This window comes from Punica granatum, chromosome 5 (genome assembly GCF_007655135.1).
Source record: "Punica granatum isolate Tunisia-2019 chromosome 5, ASM765513v2, whole genome shotgun sequence".
NCBI lineage: Eukaryota > Viridiplantae > Streptophyta > Magnoliopsida > Myrtales > Lythraceae > Punica > Punica granatum.
In genome coordinates, this window is record NC_045131.1 from 18083036 (window position 1) to 18103245 (window position 20210).

General features: G+C 34.9%; 2 protein-coding genes across 3 annotated transcripts; one reads left to right on the forward strand and one right to left on the reverse strand.

Annotated features, from left to right (window-relative positions):
* The first annotated feature begins 6426 nt into the window (after positions 1 to 6426).
* LOC116207554 (pre-mRNA-processing factor 19-like) lies at positions 6427 to 14915 on the forward strand. 2 transcript variants are annotated; one of them, XM_031540549.1, is made up of 18 exons: positions 6428 to 6593; positions 6728 to 6813; positions 7506 to 7577; positions 7682 to 7744; positions 7848 to 7934; positions 8856 to 9003; positions 9087 to 9208; positions 9371 to 9487; positions 10128 to 10223; positions 10310 to 10369; positions 10921 to 10995; positions 11477 to 11581; positions 12551 to 12667; positions 13038 to 13115; positions 13223 to 13319; positions 13969 to 14020; positions 14248 to 14318; positions 14400 to 14915. In XM_031540549.1, exons 1-18 carry the CDS (start codon positions 6581 to 6583, stop codon positions 14513 to 14515), a joined length of 1575 nt encoding a protein of 524 aa, XP_031396409.1. In that variant the 5' UTR covers positions 6428 to 6580; the 3' UTR covers positions 14516 to 14915. The 2 variants fall into 2 exon arrangements, with proteins under 2 accessions (XP_031396410.1, XP_031396409.1); XM_031540550.1 differs by lacking the exons at positions 13969 to 14020; positions 14248 to 14318; positions 14400 to 14915 and adding an exon at positions 13562 to 13942 and having other exon boundaries at positions 6427 to 6593.
* Positions 14916 to 15208: 293 nt separating this feature from the next.
* On the reverse strand, positions 15209 to 19687 carry LOC116207555 (oxidation resistance protein 1). The gene is made up of 8 exons (XM_031540551.1): positions 19290 to 19687; positions 18313 to 18764; positions 17276 to 17348; positions 16992 to 17072; positions 16825 to 16888; positions 16030 to 16117; positions 15847 to 15931; positions 15209 to 15541 (listed from the first exon to the last, which is right to left on the reverse strand). The coding sequence occupies exons 1-8, from the start codon at positions 19413 to 19415 to the stop codon at positions 15503 to 15505; spliced, it is 1008 nt and encodes a 335-aa protein (XP_031396411.1). The 5' UTR covers positions 19416 to 19687; the 3' UTR covers positions 15209 to 15502.
* Positions 19688 to 20210: the final 523 nt, after the last annotated feature.

Here is a 20210-nt window from a genome sequence, read left to right on the forward strand (position 1 = left end):
GATTTGCTTGCAAAATACCTCGGGCTAACAATTTATTAAAACAGGTACACTTGACAGTAACAAATACTTTGTCTGTTATTAACATGTTGTGTGTTACTTTTCTGCACCTATTTGCCATGTGGGTCTAGCCTGATCCCTAGACCGAATAATATTAGGGTTCAACGCCCTAATCATCGTACAATAGGGTCCAGCGCCCTAATCATCACTTACAAGGTCCAACGCCCTATTCAGTGAGAGCGTGCATTGAATTTCAGTTCTTCGGTCTTTTCCTTAAGCTCACGGTGAGTCAGAACGGAATAATAACCGAATGTGAATCGACTGGAATTCGACCATATTTGTAATTTGTTTTTATTGATTTCGAGAGCATTGTAAGGATTTTATTTTGTACATTCATTTCGTAAGAATTCTAGTCGATGAGCGAACGGTCCGAGAGTTGAATTAATCGAATCGATCTAATGTTTGTCCAGACACAATTAAATCCAAGGTCTCGCGGTTTCGGTTCACGCAGGGATTCAACCTCCATGGTTCGATGAACTGTAACACAAGATTGTGAACCAATTCCCCGACACACGGGTTTACTTCTCTCTCAGCTTCTCCACCGACATCATTTAATTCACCGAATTTTCGGTGTCAAAACGTGCGAGCTAAGCGCAACTTAATTCATGCGGTAAATAATAAAACATGCAAGCCTAGCAAACCAGAGTACCGAAAGGGCATGTAGGATATAGGCCCGCACGTAACATGAACCCCCGAACTCGAACTTTCCGGCTCCACACAAATCAATGCCTTAACAACAACTAGTTGTTCCATACCCCTAGACTCGGGTAACTTATCGGCCCTCGACCTTCGGGTCATAAAATGATAAGTGGCGACTCCTTCTCTCACGCGTCCCCACGGGAAGGTGGACACTCCCAAGCCGCGCGATTTCAGGTCGTGCACATGCGGGCCTCGACGAGAGTCCACATTCAGGTCCGTACAAGCACGTTAAATGTCGACGGAGAAATTGACGTTATGATAGATTTGGAACCATATGTAAACCATGAATCTTTCTACGTAAATTTTAAACCATGTGATAAATTTGAGAAACGGGTGAAATCATGAGATATATGGCGTAAAAATCCCTAAATAATAGTAGTTACAGGAACATTACGATTGTTTAAAAAATATCCCGGTTAATCGTTCTATACTAAATTTATAAATATACGTGTAATTTTTTAGATATTAATATTGCATATGAGATATCCAAATTATAAATTTTAATTAAAAGAGATAATATAAAAAGTCATTAATATTTTTTTTTTGCTATAGTGAGATTTCATCTTTTATGTATTTAGGGACACCATTGAACTGCAATGACTTTTGAAGTTTAGGATTTTAGATTTTGATTTATAATTTTCTCAATCGGTTTAGTTAGGTTAGCAGAATCGGAATACAATTGTTTTTTTGGGATTGTTTTTTCTTTTAATCAGTTTTCAGTTATGGTTCACAAAATTTTTGTCCCAAAAATATGAGATGATTATAGTTCATATTGAAAATTGTACCAATCCATCCCATGCCAACCCTCAATAGTGGTCGCAAATGGCCACCCGACGCTTTAGATTAACAAGAGCCTCCATATTGATATATATATATATATATATACTCAAACTATGAAATCAAACTGGACACACAAAATCTTGAGAATAATAATAAACAAAAGAAAAAAGAATTAGGATGAAAGTGAGAATGATAAAGATAGACCTAAAGGAAATTATGTTATTAAGTCAAAAATGGTCAATGGAGTGGAGTAATTTTTTTGTAAAGAATAGGATTGAGCTTTATTTAACAAAACCTCAAGTGAGGTTAGTGTATTTTACCTGATATAGAAAGAAATTTCTATTTAGTAAAAAAATATCAAGAGAAAAAAAATAACATACAGCAAATTATTGAAGTGATAAATAATGAGTAGTGTCTACAAATTCATTTGAAAAACATAAAAGTAAGAAGACTATATTTTAATTATGTTGTAAGATTATAATTTAATAATGTTGTACTTCACCATTCATTCTTCGTTTTTGTCTTCCAAATTCTATTTCGCAATCGTCCCCCATCCCTTAAACGCCCTTACATTTAATTAGTTTTCTATCTCGTACGTTGAACATGTTTGTTTTCATATATTCATATACCATTTTTTATTGTAATTATTTACATTTGAGACACAAATTTTCTGATGAAAATATTAAAAAATTTCAATTAATTAATTATAATTTCAAATATTTATCTTAACTTTTTTGGGTTAAAAATTAGAGTGAGTAAATTAATTATTTTTGCCCACATAGAACGTGAATTATCATAATAATATTTTGAAACTATTTATTATAAATGACATGCATCATCCCATTTGTGTTAATTATCAAAATAAATTGACGTATATTAAGTTTAGTAATAGAATAAAACTTCATTTCGCTTGTTTTTTTAAACAACATATATATAAGATTCTTATTTTTTTCAATTATTTTATTTTATTTATGAGTTTAAACTCATAGCACTGCATCATCATAATTTTCATTTATAAGACCATAACTTTTTTGAAAATTTATATAATTTTTATAATATCAAAAATAAAAATAAAAATAAAAATAATTTAAATTTTCACACAATAATCGTTGAATAATAACATTTGATAAAGTTGAACTAATTAACCTATTCAGTATTTTTTTTGAAATTTTCTCTTACAAATTTGATATGTGCATTTTTATACTCAAATTTGTATGTTTTAATTTACTTCACATGTCAATAGTTTATGGTTTAGTCCTATGTATAATCAATTAATTATTTTTGAAAATAAGTTATATACCAATATCCAATTGAATATTTTATTGTTATATAATCATAAATTGATCATTTTAACCCTACTAACTATGACCCCTATTTAATACAAAGTGGATCAATTTTGCTATATATATGGATGGATATGGATGGATTGCAGCATATTTTGTTCTATATACTGCAATAAACTTTATCATCAACTAACAATTTAATATATAATAAGTATTAAAAGCATTATTTACTGCTATAATATATTTCATAAAATCTATGTAAATTCAATTTATAAATACTTACTAAAAATGCAAAATTAATCGAAACAAATTGTGTAATTTATAATATATTAACTAAAAATATTGCAAATATACATTTCATTGTAATTCTAAAAAGACTTTACTACAAAAGTATTTACTAGACATATATAAATGCAAATACCCCGTGTAGGACTAGTTTAATCTAAGTTAGGGAGAAAACTGGAACAAACTGATATTTGACTTTCACCCACGAGACCTAAACAAACCGATAGTTCAATCTGAGTTTCTTATGAATTTATTTTCAAATTATACGCTCAACATGAGGGTAACCCTCTAGTGCTTAACGTGGCAATGTTAAGGCCTTGTTTGGTTTTGGAGTAATTTTTATTACTCTACTCCACTTTAATTTCACTTATTTTCAATTTAACAATATAATTATTACTTTTTTCCATTTTCTTCAATTTTTTTATCTTAACTACCATTCAATTCAATATTTAATACTAAATTTTCTCAATTATTCATTACTTTTTTCACAATTCAATAACATTGTCATTACTTTCTCACAACTATTCATTACTTTTTTTTTCCATAATTTAACAACACAATCATTACTTTTTTATTTTCTCTTTCCACCTTATTATTACAATCCAATTATACACACACACATAGCATTCCCAAACAAGGCCTAAATTTCCTTGCAAAATTGCATGGAAATTCATGTTCCCGAAATAACATCCCTATCAAAACAGTTACCAAACCGAACACTCCCGCAAAATAGGGCGCACGCTGATCACGCAATGAGGAACCTTAGAGCAGCTTCAATGGGAGAAATTGGAGTCTTATTTCGCAGCACGTTGGAAAAATGGGACTCCTCGCCAATTGGAGCAGGAAAAAAATTGGGCCTGGTCCCATCTTATCGGGACTAGCCCAACTTTTCTCCGCCCAACCAAGCGTTGCCAACTGGCAAAGGTTGGCAACGCCTGAGTCCCACAAAGCACTCAAATTTATTTATTTTTATTTTTGGAAATAGTTACCAATAGCTATTTGCAATGGCTTCTTTTATTGCGAATTTTAATTTTTTTTACCTATTTCTTTAAAGTTTCATCTATCTATAAATACAAACCTATATCCAAACATTTTCCACACAAATTCTACTCCTCTCCCATTACAAGCATACTTCTCCCTTATTCTAAAAAAAAAAAGGGTGCAAATCAATTTAATTTCAACCATTTTTTCAATTAGATGCAAAATTTAACATCCCTCAAAATCCAAATATTCAAAATTCCCAATCTTCGAACCCTCAAAATTCCAATCCTAATTTCTAAATTCCAAACTTCCCTCAAAATCCAAGCCCTCATTAATTTTTAAGAATTTAATTAATTAATTTAATGTTATTAATTTATTACTTTTTATGAGTTTAATTACTTTATATTATTTTTGTTAGAGGTTTTAACGCTATATATTCGATGGTTTGTCGACTTTCTCAAATCTATCCCATGGTCTAAAAATTACCCAAAAAGGTTTATGATTTGCACGTTATTTCAAATTTATCTCGATGTCAAGTTTTCCGTTGATTTTTAACGGTATTGTTGACGTAACTCGTTTAACATTTAACGATGCCCACATGAAGAATTGACAAGTTAACAACACCGTTAAAAATTTATAGAAAACTTGACACCATGATAGATCTAGAACAATATGCAAATTATGAGTTTTTTTGGTAATTTTTAAACTGTGTGATATATTTGAAAAAAAAATGGGCAAATCATGGGATATATGGCATTGAAAGCCATTTTTGTTAATTTAATTTAATTTTATTATTCTCATTACTTAATTAAATTAATTATTATTATAACTTAATTAATCTTTAGTTGTTATTACAAATTATTTTTATAGAAAAAAACATGTGGGGTGACAACTGGGAGCGAAATTGGGATCGACCATTGCAGGGTTGGGGACAATTTCGGGTGATGTGGTGCCTATATGATACTAAAGTGTCCCTCAAAAATGGGACTTGTCCCACAGTATTAGAGTTGTTCTTAGGGGACAATTGGTAGTCTAATTTCGCGCCACGTCAGTGAAATGGGACCACCCCCATTGGGATAGCTTGATGAAATGGGACGCGTCCCGACTTAGCAGACATGTCCCATTTCGCATTTCCCTTTCTTTTTTTTTTTAAAGGGTAAATTGTGCCGGTGGTCCAAAATGTTTTACAAATATTTCATGATGGTCCAAAAAGTTTTTTTTGCTACATAATAGTACAAAATGTTTAAAAGTTGTTTCATGATGGTACAAACTGTCAACGCGAGCTGACGCCGTTAACATTTTGCTGACGTGGCACGTCCTATGTGTCACTTTTGTTATGTGGAACCAATCATAGTACGCCACGTCATTTAAAACAAAATAAAATTTTAAAAAGTCCAAAAAAATACAAAAAAATAATTTAAAAAATACAAAAAAAAAGAGTAAAAAAATTTTGAAAAAAATAAAAAATATTTTAAAATTTTGAAAATTTTAAAATTATTTTTAAAAATTTTAAATTTTTTTAATTTTTTTAAAAAAATAAAAAATACAAAAAAAGAGTAAAAATTTTTAAAAAATAAAAAATTAATTTAAAATTTTGAAAATTTTAAAATAATTTTTAAAAAATTTAAAGTTTTTTATTTTTTAAAATAATTTTTTAAAATTTTTTTTTAAAATAATTTTAAATAATTTTATAAAATTTTAAAATTTAATATTAAAATTATTTAAAATATTAAATTAAAAGTTTAAAATTATTTTTAAAAGTTTTTAAAATTTAAAATTATTTTTAAAAGTTTTACAATTTTAAAATTTTTAGAATTATTTAAAATTTTTCGGCCACGTCAATAAGGAGGTGACACGTAGTAGCCACGTCAGCATCGGCTTGACGGCGTCAAGCTCGAGTCGACGGTTTGTACTATCATGAAACAACTTTGAAACATTTTGTACCATCATGTAGTGAAAAAAGTTTTTTGAACCATCATGAAACATTTGTAAAATATTTTGGATCACCGGTGCAATTTATCCTTTTTTTAAATGAGCAAAGGATTTGCAGCAACGGGGCCCTTCAGCTAAGCTGCTCTCTTTTTTTTTTTTTTTCAATTGTGTGGGGGCCTCAAATAGGATCCAAAAATGGGACCAAGCATTGGAGTGGAGAGTCATCTTTAGTCCGGGTGATGTGGCGCCCATGTGCCTCCATGTGGGACTCCCCAGAATGGAAAGTGAGACTCCGTTGGAGTTGCTCTAAGGCCCAACCAGATAATCAGTCCATTGGATTTCCTCTAGTTAGGGCCCAATTACGGCCCGGCCCATTACGCGTTCTGATTTCATTTCCCCCCGCTCTCTCGCTCCTCCTCTTCTGCCGCTGCCTGCACTCGAAAGCAAGAAGTCAGCGGCTTCCCTATCTGCGCTCCAAATTTCGTTCTTACAGGGCAAAACCATAAACCCTAGCCAGCTCTCGCTCTCAGTCTCAGCTCTCTCCTCCAACTTCCTCATCTCCAATGAACTGCTCAAGTAAGCTCTCTTTCTTCTCTATCCTCCTTACACTTCTCCCGAGTGGAGATGGCGATTTTTGTTCGTGTCTCTGTCGTCGTTGCTGTCTCTTTTCGAGCGTTTCGCGCTGATCTGCAGTTCTGTTTTGTGTGCAGTATCCGGCGAGGTGCCGGAGGAGCCGGTTGTCTCGAAGAAGTCAGGGATGCTCTTTGAGAGGCGATTAATTGAGCGGCATATATCGGTGTGTCTCCACATTCTAGGGTTTGGCCCCCCGTTGCTCTTTTTTTATTGCTTTGAACTTTTTGCCCGCCTTGAATTTGTATTAGAATGATGAATTGAGTATGTTTCCGCACTTATAATGGGAAACTGAGTGGATGTGCTGATGGGTTCCGTCTTTCACTTGGAAATTTGCTTCCTTTCTGGTTGAGACACGTTGTTTCCTTGATTTCGAGTAAGCATGGAAGTCTGCCTCTTGTGGTCTTTATCTAGGCACTCCGAAGTAATATGTACTCATTTGTGGCTAAATCGTTGAAAATACTCGGGGAAGGTGGGTGGTTGAAGCTGAATAGAAGTTTTACTGTTGGGATTTTATTTGAATTCAGGAAGAGTTTGGATGAGGTTGTGAATGGAGTTCCAAAAGTCGCCCTGCTATCGTAGTGGGCTGCTAGTTTCTCTGATTCCTCCTTCCCCTTCTTTCTCTGAATGAATGGTTCCGATTCATGGGCAAAAGCTTTGTATTCAGAATATTTATAGAATTTATCTCTTCCAAGTTGCCCACATCTATTTTCGGTATCACCTCTATAGTGTTCTAAAACCTCGGCGAATTGTGATTTGTATATATGGGGAAAAAAGAGGCTGAAAATTTCCTCAATGAGATAACCAGTTATAATATGTTGGGGGAAGTGACTAAATTCTGGTGAAATATGTTATTAGGATTATGGAAAATGTCCCGTTACAGGGGAACAGCTTAGCATGGACGACATTGTTCCTATCAAAGCTGGCAAGGTATGTTTTGTTGTTTTATTTATGTTCTATACACATGCTGCTTAATATCATTGCATTTCGTAATCTAAGTGCCACTAAACCTAATAATGGTGCTTTTCATGCAGATCGTCAAGCCTAGACCGATGCAGGCTGCAAGCATCCCTGGAATGCTCAGTATATTTCAGAACGTATGTAGTTAATTCAGCTCTATCTACTAGTTATATATATAGATCTTTTCGGGATATTCAATTTAAATAATGAATTTGACAGTCACTTTTTCATTAACTTTAGGAATGGGACAGTTTGATGCTGTCCAATTTTGCCTTGGAGCAACAACTTCATACGGCCAGGCAAGAGTTAAGCCATGCACTGTACCAGGTATTGACCGGTTGAAATTGAAACTGCTAGTTTATGTTGATCCCTTTGAAAGTTTCTTATACTGATCCCTTGGAAAATACATACTTGCTTGGCATGTAATGACCCCTCATCTTTTTGTGGATTCTTCAGGAAAAAATTGATTATTTCTTTCGGCCTTCCCAGTTATTTTATATGATGACTGCGCATTTCCTGTTTTATTATAAGTTTTTTTTTAATAATATGTCTGTTTTATTTAGAGTTGTCATTGAGAAAAAGGATACTATTATTCCAACCTTTTTACGTGGAAATTGCAATTAAGGGAAATTGCATCTGTTCCTGATGATATATCAACAAAAAAAATATCTGGAAAAGGTTCCAGTCATTGGGAGCTGATATTAATTTGCATTGTCTTTGGTTAATGTGAGTGCCTAGTTAATGTGAGGTGGCTAAACTATTTTTCTCCTTTCTTTCTCATTGATGGCCTATTCGTGTCTTTTGACTTGAACTGATAATTACTAGAGATTTTTGCCAAGGTCATGGACTTAAGATATGTTCCATACATCCCTATAGTGTAGATTCCAGTTTATGCCAGCAAACAGGAAGATTGATGTTCCTGTGTATATTCCTGTCTTTTGTGCTTGTAACGGTGGCTATTTTAGAAAAGTTGTAGCATTTGTAGTGTGGTAGCTAGTTTGGTTGATGGTTTTAGTTATCATGTCACACCAAATATATTCTTGATGCTGTTGAGAACCACGTATTGGTGAACCGAGTGAGAACTGGCAATCTATGATTTAACTTTTTTCTCATTTCATTAGATCTGTTATATTCCCTGTATTCCATGTTAATTCTGAGTTCCATGCCTCCGAATATGTACAGTAATATCATAAGCTTTTCTGGAACTAAGGATGTGGCTTTTGATTGCCCAATTCTTATATTTGACAGCATGATGCTGCATGCCGTGTAATTGCAAGACTTAAAAAGGAAAGAGATGAAGCTCTATCATTGCTTGCTCAGGCTGAGAGGCAAATGCCAATTCCATCTTCAACTGCCATTACTGCCAATGCTTCTACGTTGAGTAATGGGAAAAGAGGTTCCTCCTTATATATCTTGCTGAGTCTTTACACCCATATGATTATGTATTACTCATTTGGTTTTTCTCCTGAATTCTTCTAGCTGCTGAGGAAGAAGATTTGGGCCATGCTGGCAAGAAACTACGTCCTGGTATTTCTGGGCGTATTATTGAAGAATTAACAGAATGTAATGCGTCACTCTCTCAGCACCGTAAGAAGCGGCAGGTATCCTATGGGAACTGTGTTGTATGCTTATTATTCTGGAATTTTCCATTTTCCTTTTTGAGGGATATGGACTACAATGTTACACATTTTATTTAATGAATTATTAGCAGAACCTGTTCCATTAATTGCATTACTATGCTTGTTTTCCCTTTACCTATTCAGGTTCCCTCCACACTGGCTCCTGTTGAGGACATTGAGAGATACACTCAGCTTTCTAGTCATCCTCTTCACAAGACCAACAAACCGGGCATTTTATCTCTTGATATTAATTATTCCAAGGTATCCATACATATTATCATCTGAGTGATTGGGTATCGCTTCCTCTAAGTTCCATATCTTAGGGATTATCTGGGTAAATACATGGACTGAACTTATGACTGTTATTACGAAATGATGAGGCCTTGTGCTGATTACTCTGGGTTAGATATGGAAGTGGATCCTTTTTAATAAGAAATAGGAAATAGAATATTATCGTAAAACTGTAAAATTATTCTAGCTCGAATGAGCTATAATTAAGAAACCATGCTATGTCCCCTGCCTTCCTTTTTTGAAGTTATGCTGCTCAGAAGAGCCTGTTGTGGGCTTTGTTGAGTGTAGAGTTATCTCATTGGTTTGATAAATGAGCTTGCTGCATGCAAGGTTATATCGATAGGACATAACTTAGTCATTTATAGATGTTGATCATCTATATGTATATCTTTATACAGAATCAGTACTATTTTGTTTTGTTACTAAATAACTCAAGACATGACATATATGCTGTCCCATGGTAGTGTCTTCCTGAGAGTTCTAGAACCATTTTATGTTTGGGTTTTCTAACAAGAAATGGTGATTGGCGTTGCTTATAATTGGTAGACTTTCTTCTGATAAGTTATTGATAATTTTTAATTAAAGCAAATATTCTGTTTGTCTACATCAGGACGTCATTGCAACTGGAGGGGTTGATACATCTGCCGTACTCTTTGATCGACAATCTGGACAGATTTTGTCTACGCTTTCTGGGCATTCAAAGAAGGTTTTCCTAATGCTTTGTTCCTAATGCTGTAAACTGTTTTGCAACTTTTTTTTTTTAGAGCTGATATTTTTCTTCTTCTTTCTCAGGTTACTAGTTTAAAATTTGTTAATGACGGTGATGTAGTTTTGACGTGCTCTTCTGACAAGGTAAATGAATTTTTTTTTATATCATATTTTTCTCATTGCTGTTAAGAAGAGAGTCAAATTTTGCCATTACTTGAGCCAGTACTGAAGATGTTTTAGTTACTTCCATAGACGTAAGTCGTGTAATATATATATGAAAGCTGTATCATAGCAATTCTGATCAAGTATTCCTTTATAGTACACCGAGATGACAGAAGAATGATATCCAACTAGTTGCAATTAATAGAGCCCTTTGTTTTTGGCATTGCATTACTGATGGCTGACGTCTTGCATGACAAGAAAAATGCAATTCTTTATGCTATCTAATTGGAACTAATTTCAACAAATTTGGGGGGGAGCACGAACTTCTTTTCTGTTTTTCATGCACTAGCAAAAACATTCTGCAAAGGTAGCCTTGAGGTTGAATTATATGGTTCATAATAGAGTTACAACTTACTCCCTTTATCCTATTATATACAAGGAAAAAAGAACGCCTTGTTTTTCATATATAGTACTACTACCATTTCTTTTGTTTAATATTTGCATGTTATTTTTGTTTGCTTCCTATTTGGCAGACGGTTCGCATCTGGCAAAGTTCTGAAGAGGGAAATTATGCTTGTAGGCAGATATTGAAGGATCACTCAGCTGAGGTACTGAATTCTTGATTGATTAGTACATATTGGGTATCAAAAGGTTCACTGCTGTCCACTTATTATAACCTGCTATCAAAATTATTGGTTGCCATTCTTTTTGTTGGCAAAGTTACCACTTTTAATTCTATTTTCTGCATTTTGTTGTTGCCTCTTAAAGAAGATGATTTCATGTATTACCTGCCTTCGCTGATGGAAAAATATCATATATTTGTGAATTCTATCAATGATTAATTATTCAACATAAATAAAAGGAAGACTAATGAATCACGATATAAATACGACTACTTTCAGCAAGTTTATTTGTAATAATTATCTATATAATTATGCAGTATATTGGGATTGATCACCTAAATTGGATGGATTTACATTGTTTAACAGTTATTTACTTCAAAATTCTATATATGTATTTCTTTGGCGTGGTAGTCCTGATCCATAATGCACCTTGCTGATTAATATCAAGTGCTTTTGTAATTTACAGGTGCAAGCTGTTACCGTGCATGCCACGAACAACTATTTTGTAACAGCTTCCCTCGACAGTACATGGTGTTTTTATGAGCTCTCTTCTGGTTTATGCCTCACACAGGTCATCTCTCTCTCTCTCTCTCTCTCTCTCTCTCTCTCTCTCTCTCTCTCTCTCTATATATATATATATATATATACATACATACATATATAGCCTATGTACTACCTCTTAACATAGACGGATACATAAGCTACTTGGTGGTGGCTTTGCAAACATGTGTACATGTCTGGTATATCGGATGTAATATGCTTATCTATGTGTATATTGCTATAAATGGGACAAGTTTTCATTAGTCTTTACCATTTATGTTCCAAACCTGTCCTCCCTCCAATACGATTAGAAAGCCACAAAATTTATGGTTTGGCCATGCCTTTTTCAACCCACAAAATTTCTCCTCTCTTTCCTCTTACAATTTTCAACATGCATGACATCCCACCCCTTTATATATTTCAAACAATCTTACATATAGTTATTTAATTTATTTTTTAAATTTTAAAATTGACTTTCCTATGATTCAGCAAACCAGAGGATTGGTCGGAGTTGTAATTAGTATTAGAAAATTCATGTCAAGGTTTATGAAAGAATATAAGGACTCACTATAGAAATTGATAGGAGAAAAAAGGATATCCATTGAAAAAATTTTGCATGTAGGTCTAGATCTAGTTTCTCTTTGCAGGAAACGTTTTTTGGCATTTGCAATTTCTTGGATTTCAATCCCTTCCATTTATGAATTTTATGTTTGATCCTTTTCTTTTTTGAAGCTGACCTGCATACCTCACTTTCAGTAGTTAAAAATTATAATTAATGTTGATTGGCCTTCCTTTTCAAGCTTCTCAAATATTACTCTGCAATTGATAAGTTACGTCAAGAATTCAGTTGGCTCCTTGTTTTTGATAGTGCGCTGATATTTTAGTGAGCAGGTAATTTGTTTTTGTTTTTATGTTTAAAATGCAAAATCCATGGGTATACTTGTGATTTGTGCATGCGAGTTTGGCCAGAATGTTTAGCTCATGTGCTTTTTTCCTGCAGGTGGAAGACTCCTCACAATCTGAAGGGTATACTTCTGCAGCTTTCCATCCAGATGGTCTCATCCTCGGTACAGGCACCTCGGATGCTGTTGTTAAAATTTGGGATGTAAAAACTCAGGTATCTATTTATGAATCATCGGCTTCTACTGCAAATTTCTAAATATCTCAATAGGATATTGGTTTGATTATTAGTTTAGTGGAACTCTCTTGGAAATGCGCTGATATTTCTGTAATGCTTTGATCTATATTGAGCTAAACAAGTTTGGGATTCTTTAACTTTAGAGTAATTTGTCTTGTTGAATAATGTGTCATTTTATTGTAATACATACATGTAATGAATAATGGTGATTGCTTCTGATGGTGTTCACAATTTCTTGCATCATTTATGGTGTTGTTCCTGTTGATCCTTTGTTCCCCTGACATAAATTGATACATTTCTCTTATGCTGTGTGATTTTCTTCTGTGACCATGGCTTTTTTTACTGTTAGGTAAATGTTGCTAAATTTCCTGGTCATACTGGGGCAGTCACTGCCATATCTTTCTCAGAAAATGGATACTTCCTTGCGGTATGCTTTCCTCTTAACCTTTTGCATTTGGATAAATTGTTAATTATCCAGTGGAGACAACAAAATGTATTCAATATAAAAAGGATCTGCTCAATTCTTTTGTGTAGACGGCAGCTGCTGATGGGGTTAAGCTGTGGGATCTTCGGAAATTAAAGAATTTCCGTACCTTTTCACCGTATGACCCAGACACACCCACAAACTCTGGTATGTGAATTGTTTTATTTTTCTGAACCCACATTATTGGGTACTTGAAGCCCTTGTCTTAAGATTTGTGTTGAGGAAAAGCTCCCAAGACTTATGTGTAACTGCTTTCCCGGTTCTGAGAATGAAAAAGGAAACAGAATCTATTCGAAAACCCCCTTTTTTGTCTTTTCAAAAACATTACTTGCAGATGTCTAGGGGTACAGTTAAGCTGCCCCAAAATTAACGGTGACGACTGTTGGCAGCCTTAAATGCTGGTGCAGGGGTTGGCCCACCCAAGATCATCCGCTAACATGAGTGGGACTCTCAGCTGCCCTGCAGAGTTGCCAGGGATTTCTGGGCATGCTGCTGGCTTAACCAGTGATTGCCAAGGGCCCTGCCAACATTACCAGCAAATGCCAAGGAATGCCACCGACTCTGCTAGCGTGCACAAAATATATCTTCTGGAAAACACTCACCAAACAAAACTGAAGCATAAAAATTGCTGAATTGTGATTTTCCCTGAAACAGGTCTTAGGATGATTTTTGACAAGAAAGACATAATTACTATTGCACTCGTCCTCGCAGATTTCTAATGATTTTATGCTCTTGAATGTATGGTATATCGCACCTGAATGATGTAATAATGACAGAAGTTTCATTCACTTTGCAGTTGAATTTGATCATAGTGGATGTTACCTGGCACTTGCTGGTTCAGATATAAGGTAGGGAATGAGTTCCTTTATCACCCTATGTACAATAGAATTCTAAGGAGCCAAATAATTAGTATACTGAGTTCAGTCGTCAGATATGGAGTGACGCTCTCAGTGATTCACTCAATAGTTTTTTCAGCTGTTGCATTCATGGATTAAGCATACATAATGCCATTACTGTGTCCATTTGTCAGTCCTTTACTAAATTGTATAATCTTTGGGTGTGTTTGCCTCTACAGAGTGTATCAAGTTGCCAATGTTAAATCGGAATGGAACTGCATTAAAACTTTCCCTGATTTGTCCGGAACAGGTCACTTCCATCTCATTCTAGCATCTGTTTATGTCTTAGTGGTTTGTTGTTCTAACCTAACAAGTCTTCATCTGGTTTCAGGCAAAGCAACCTCTGTGAAATTTGGTCCGGATGCAAAATACTTAACGGTGGGATCAATGGATCGGAACCTAAGAATATTCGGCCTCCCAAGCGATGATGGCCCAATGGAGTCTTGAACACTGCTTTGTTTTGCTTCTGTTCACCACAAGCAAAACTGTGTGAAATGGAGTAGGGGCGAAAGAGATCGAACTTTCAGGTTTGAAGCAACTTAGTCTGATGACTTAGCAACCCATTTTGCATCACCATTAGCGCCATCTCTTTTCAATACCCACCCCAAAAATTCGATGTTCTATGATTATTGTGAAGATTTTGCTTCGCCTCCTTGAATCCCTTCCCCTGGTTCTCGCATGTAACTTTGGTTAATTGTAGTGTAGTACCTCTGAAGTGAGTTCCCGTCAGGCTTGATGTCACGAAGATGTTCTGCTGGACTGTAATTGATTTTCTGAGAATAGTTGTCACTGATTCAATCTGTCCGAGTTATCATGTATACTGATGCATTTCCAAGTTGGTTTTAAACCATTTGAGAAAATTTCAACACTAAGCCTTGGAAAACCACACTGAGTAGCCATCTGAGAATAATGTCAAAAACAGTTAAATTGCTGGGTACGTGGTTTAACTGGGCTCACCACGAAATGTTGGAAATATATAGTGCGATCAACCATGGCAACCTCAAAACCACTGACAAGAAGGCTGAAGAAACCGCCTTTTGCCGAACCAGGCCAACCAGTATAACTGGAAACTGCAACTTCTTTGAAAACCCTACTTTGCTTTGGGGCTTTCTTGGCAATGATGACAATTAGCCGAAGATCTTACCACAAGGCTTACTTTCTATTTCCATGTACATTGACAAAACAATAGCGTGGTGTCATCTTAACAAAGATCTTGCATCAAAACGGAATTTGATTTGTATATTTCTTTTAGCAGCATAAATATAAATGACAACCACAAGTTCAATGACTGGGCAAACAATATCTACTGAAATAGCAGTACCTACAGCCTGCAACTCCTCCCCTGAAATCGAACTTGAGAAGAAGCTAACGAATAAAGAATTAGGAACCCTAATATAAATCCAGAGAGTACAGGCAGGCTGGGTATGAACCGAGTCATGTAAGGTAACTTGACACGTGCGCGAAGCCCCATAGCTGCAAAATACGGAGGATAAGTTCACATCACTTGCATGCTTTTTGTTTCTTCTAACTTAGCGCCAACGTTTGCAAAATCATGATTGTATTGGTCGGTCCAATGACTAATCTTTACCATTGCAAATGAAGGGTGGTAAAATGCTGTATCTAATGTAAAATCGGTATTTCCAACATTAGTCTATAATAAAAAAGATTTTCTCCTTAATATGGAGAGAGATCAGGAGAGAAGTATTCATATGTGTGAAAGCTCTGTAGGTTATTATTAGAAATAAAAAGTTTAAATATTCCAGATAATAGAGAATTACCTCGACATGCTTTAACTCAAACTCTGGGTTATGAGCCAAGCACAAGCTCCCAAATGTTTCACAAGGTCCGCTCGTTGCACTAAGCCTATCCAAAGAAATTCATCAAAGCATAAGATCCCCTTTAATTTCTCTTATCTCAGAGCAAAGGCGTGGAGATGCTAATTTTTATAATAAGGTACTTACAGATCTGCATCTAAGCATAAAGCAAAGTTGCCGCCACCACCAAGTGCAAGCAAGTCGTTCATGCATATGTAATAGTACCTATTGGCACCTATTCACAAGACAGATTGCATCATTTGAATAATGCAGAGAGTCAATTATATAGCATCTAAGCATCAGTTCTCAACTTCATGTGGCATTATAGCACATAATATTAATGGTCATAGTACATTCCTGCATAAAAACTGTACAGACATGAGGGTTCTACAAAAATTACTGGGTTCTACAAAAATTACTTTCTTCAATCAACAGTTCTTTGATTTCACACTAATGTATTATATAAGTTCAAACAAAAAAGTAAAGCTCGAGCATTATAATTTTAAAGTCTTAGGCTCTTACTAGATTATAGAAGAGAGATGCTCCCTGGATCCTCAGTGGTAAGTCTATTCTACCAGTTATTAAATAGGCCCTATTCCTAAAATTATTCCCTGAGATACTATCCTCTACAGGAGAAATGTAATCATGTTCTTCTTTTGCTTAGCAAAATTTTACAGCATTCCAACAGATGGATGCTTAATAAACCAATGTTGTCATCATGCCAGAAAGAACTTGCTTTGCTTGTTGGTCATAGAATAGAAGGGGGGAAAATCATGGTTTAACAATTATTTCAATGAACTGCAAATGAACAATTTAAGCCTTCTCCATAGGCCACAGCCTACACAATATCATGGTTGCTCAGTATTTTAACTTTGCTCAGTAGAACTAAATTCATTTCGTGATAGATTGGAGTGGTAAAGACTGTTAAGAAGAAAAGCTTACCAGTTGCCCTAAATAGTCTCGGTTGACCGTATAAGGTTGTAAATACGAATGTTTGGTTTGTCCCCTACAATTAGAGAAGGAAATAAACAACATAGTTGGGAAACATATGTTGACCTACCATCTTGAAGAAAATGGATATCTGTAACAGTACAAGGACTTATTCTCACCTGATACTTTCTTTTTGGAGTGGGTTTTAAGGGGCAATCTAGCAGCCCACCAAACACAGCCCCTTGCATATCTCCAGCAATCTAAATGTATTTTGCAAAAATCATCATCAGACGTCATCAGAACAAGGAAGTCTATTGGACTACAAAGAACTGTTCTAAGTTTTCTCATTTCCATATTTTATTGCCTTATCGAATGAAAAATAAAATTACTAAGGTGCACATGATATTATATTATATTATATAACGAAACTTATCTTACGCATTATTTTAGTCTGATGACCTACCAGCAAACAAGGACCAGAAAGCTCACTGCTCTTCCGAATAAGTGTACGTAGTGATATACCATGTTTCGCCGTACTGCCCTTCATATTAGAAAATCACTATCAGATCAAAGTTCATTGAGAGAACTGAGTACATTACAGAATGGAAACTCAGTAAAAGATCTGCAAAAACGAGCTGTAGGGTAATCATTTCATAAAGCTCCATCAACACATTGGTAGTAAAAAGATTTATTCTATAAAGTGCTTTAAATTAGTGCTTGTTTGTTAAAATCCACTAAAATTTAGTTTGTCAAGTTACTTATGAAATTGCTCATCAATGTTAAGGAAGGTATCTCAACAAGAGAGCAGGAGGTGTGACAAGATATTTTAAGAGTTAGAATACAATCCACCAAGAAGTAATAAGGACTTATTTTGTTAAGTTCATCTCAACTTACTCACTCAGTAATTTTTGACTTAATTAAGTGGAACACCAATATCCTCTCTTCCTCTTTTCCTCTCGTTCATTTTTCTCTACTAATTTGTGACCAACATTTGAACAATTAAATATATTTTTATAAATATTAAAATCTTTTAGAACAGTGAGAGAGAGAAACAGATCAAGGGAGGAGACAGTAGATTTCTCGAGCCTGCATTAAGTCAAAAATCATGCCATTTTTAATAGATAGAATTTATTAAATGCATCAATCAAGTAAAAAAATAATCGATTAGTCGAAATTTATTCTTTTAACTCTGGAGTTATATGTTTCCACACCATCTGACTTGCTCCCATCTTTCTCCCTCCTGGTTTCTATTTAATATCTAATTACTGACTTAAAATTTTTAAGCAATATATAGAGTAGGTTTTTATCAAAACTATTGGAAGGAAAACAATAATGGTTCAATATACTTAAATCAGTTGTGTAGGCATCTTCCCAAACTTTGTTCCCTTCTTTTTCAAGCTTAACAAAATCCTAAGCAACCTCAAAACATGAAATTTTAAGAAAAATGCACCAAATACATAAGTGCAGTCATTTCAGCAGTAAGATTTGTACAAGACATACCTGTAGAGCAAAACCCACTGGCACCCTTTGACAATATTCGGAAGGGACGAGTGCAAAAATTCGTACAAATCAGGCAAAATAAAAGCCGAGTCATCCATGAGATTTCGTAAAGGCTTCTCTGGACTGTGTGGCTCGGCTGCTTCTTCAAAAACATCAGAACTAGAGGTACTCTTTCCTGATCCAGTCTCATCTTCTTCTTCCTTATTACCTAGTGACTTCCTTATCTCAAGAGTTGGATTACATCGGTTGCACTTCGGGGTTTCGTACCATTTATATGGTGGAGAATTGGCTCCACAACTATCTACAGTTTCATGCCTTTTGAGATTCTCATCACTGGATGCAACAAGAAGTGATTGGTATGGTTTTAACTCCTGCTCCTCCTTCTTCTGCCCGAAGCCTATATAGGAAAAATATGAAGATAAAGACTTCCCCTCTGGAGAATATAGCCTGGCCTATACATTCAAATACCCAGCGTTAGGAGTCAGGAAGGATAGCCATAGACAACACTGATCCAAGAAATGTGCATTTATCAAAGCATTGATAAAGTTTTCCTCTTGGAAGAATTCAACTCCTTCTATCCTCTCTCTCTCACTTAGCTATCGAATATAGGTGCATTTAAACTGGTCATATGGAGCTCAAGGCTTCACCTAACTCCAATGGAAAAGGCTATAATAGCACCTGAATTTCCCATGTGACAAGAGTCCAGATCCATTATTCATATACAGGTGTGCCACATCAGTCTTCCATTTAATTTTCATGGAATATTTGACGTCGTGTCATAATTGACACTACGCCCTAAGCCATGTACTATACAGTGTAGTTTTAAAAGGTAATAATAAAATTAACTCAAAAGCAAAATATGGCATATATTTTTCCCAATAAAAAAAAAAAGAACTTCTATCATAAATTTCGCAGAGGAAGCAAACCCAGCAATGATATGCAAATAGATCATGATCAGAAGATAAAACGGGGGTTACCTTAGATGGGTTGGACCTGCTGTCCCCGAAAGAGGAAGAAGCAGAAGAATCGGAGGCAGGATTGGGTGAATCGGCGAAGAGGCGCGACAGCCCCTCCGACACTTTCTCCTTGATCATGTACATCATTAAGGTTGACGATCTGATTCTTTCCCTGCGGTTCTGCTTCAGGGTTCACCCGCCCACGAAAGGGATCATCAGCTTGATTTTGAAGGAATCGGAGCTGGGATTGCAGAAGATTATAATCCTGTATGATAGAGAGGAGGAGAGGAGAAGAGGAGACAAGGGGGGACGGTGATGCTGTTTGTCGGTGAAGCTGAGGAAGGGAAAAAGCAGAGCTTTTTGGTCATGTGGGGTTGTGGACCATATAATTGTTGCCGTTGAATTGTAGGAGAAGAGCAATCAGCGGAAAAGAAGGTTAGGTCTGGTCTTTATATGTATGTGCGTGAATGTATGTATATATATGTCTATATACATATCCGCACTCAAGCGGAATCATTAAGGTTACGTTTCATACGCCAAAATAAAATGAAAATGAATGAAGTGGATTCTATAATATGAAATATAATTTCATTAAAAAAAATAAATCTTTTTTTTCTAGTGGAATTTGAAAATGTATATGAATGTATATATACATATAATTAGATATACAAACCTTAAAAAAATATAATTGAAAAACAAAACTAATTGAAATAATGAATGAGCATTACTTAAATTTTTTTATGGAAATATTATTCGATCAAATTAGAGAAAAAAAAGATCATTTTCATGGAATGCTCTTTCCAATTTATAAAAAAAAATAGGGAAAATGATGAAATATCCATTATATTCCATTACTTTCGATTACAATGTATCAAACATAACTTAAGAAAATATTATCTTTATTCGTTTATTTAGATGATATATAAAATTGATATTCGACGA

Coding starts and splice junctions, on each gene's coding strand:
- LOC116207554 (XM_031540549.1), top strand. Junction 7,745..7,847: donor TGCTCAGTATATTTCAGAAC/GTATGTAGTTAA, acceptor CATTAACTTTAG/GAATGGGACAGTTTGATGCT. Junction 9,488..10,127: donor TTGATATTAATTATTCCAAG/GTATCCATACAT, acceptor TGTCTACATCAG/GACGTCATTGCAACTGGAGG.
- LOC116207555 (XM_031540551.1), bottom strand. CDS start 19,415: ATGATGTACATGATCAAGGAGAAAGTGTCGGAGGGGCTGTCGCGCCTC. Junction 17,349..18,312: donor CAGTGGGTTTTGCTCTACAG/GTATGTCTTGTA, acceptor TATGAAGGGCAG/TACGGCGAAACATGGTATAT. Junction 16,889..16,991: donor CTCCAAAAAGAAAGTATCAG/GTGAGAATAAGT, acceptor CTCTAATTGTAG/GGGACAAACCAAACATTCGT.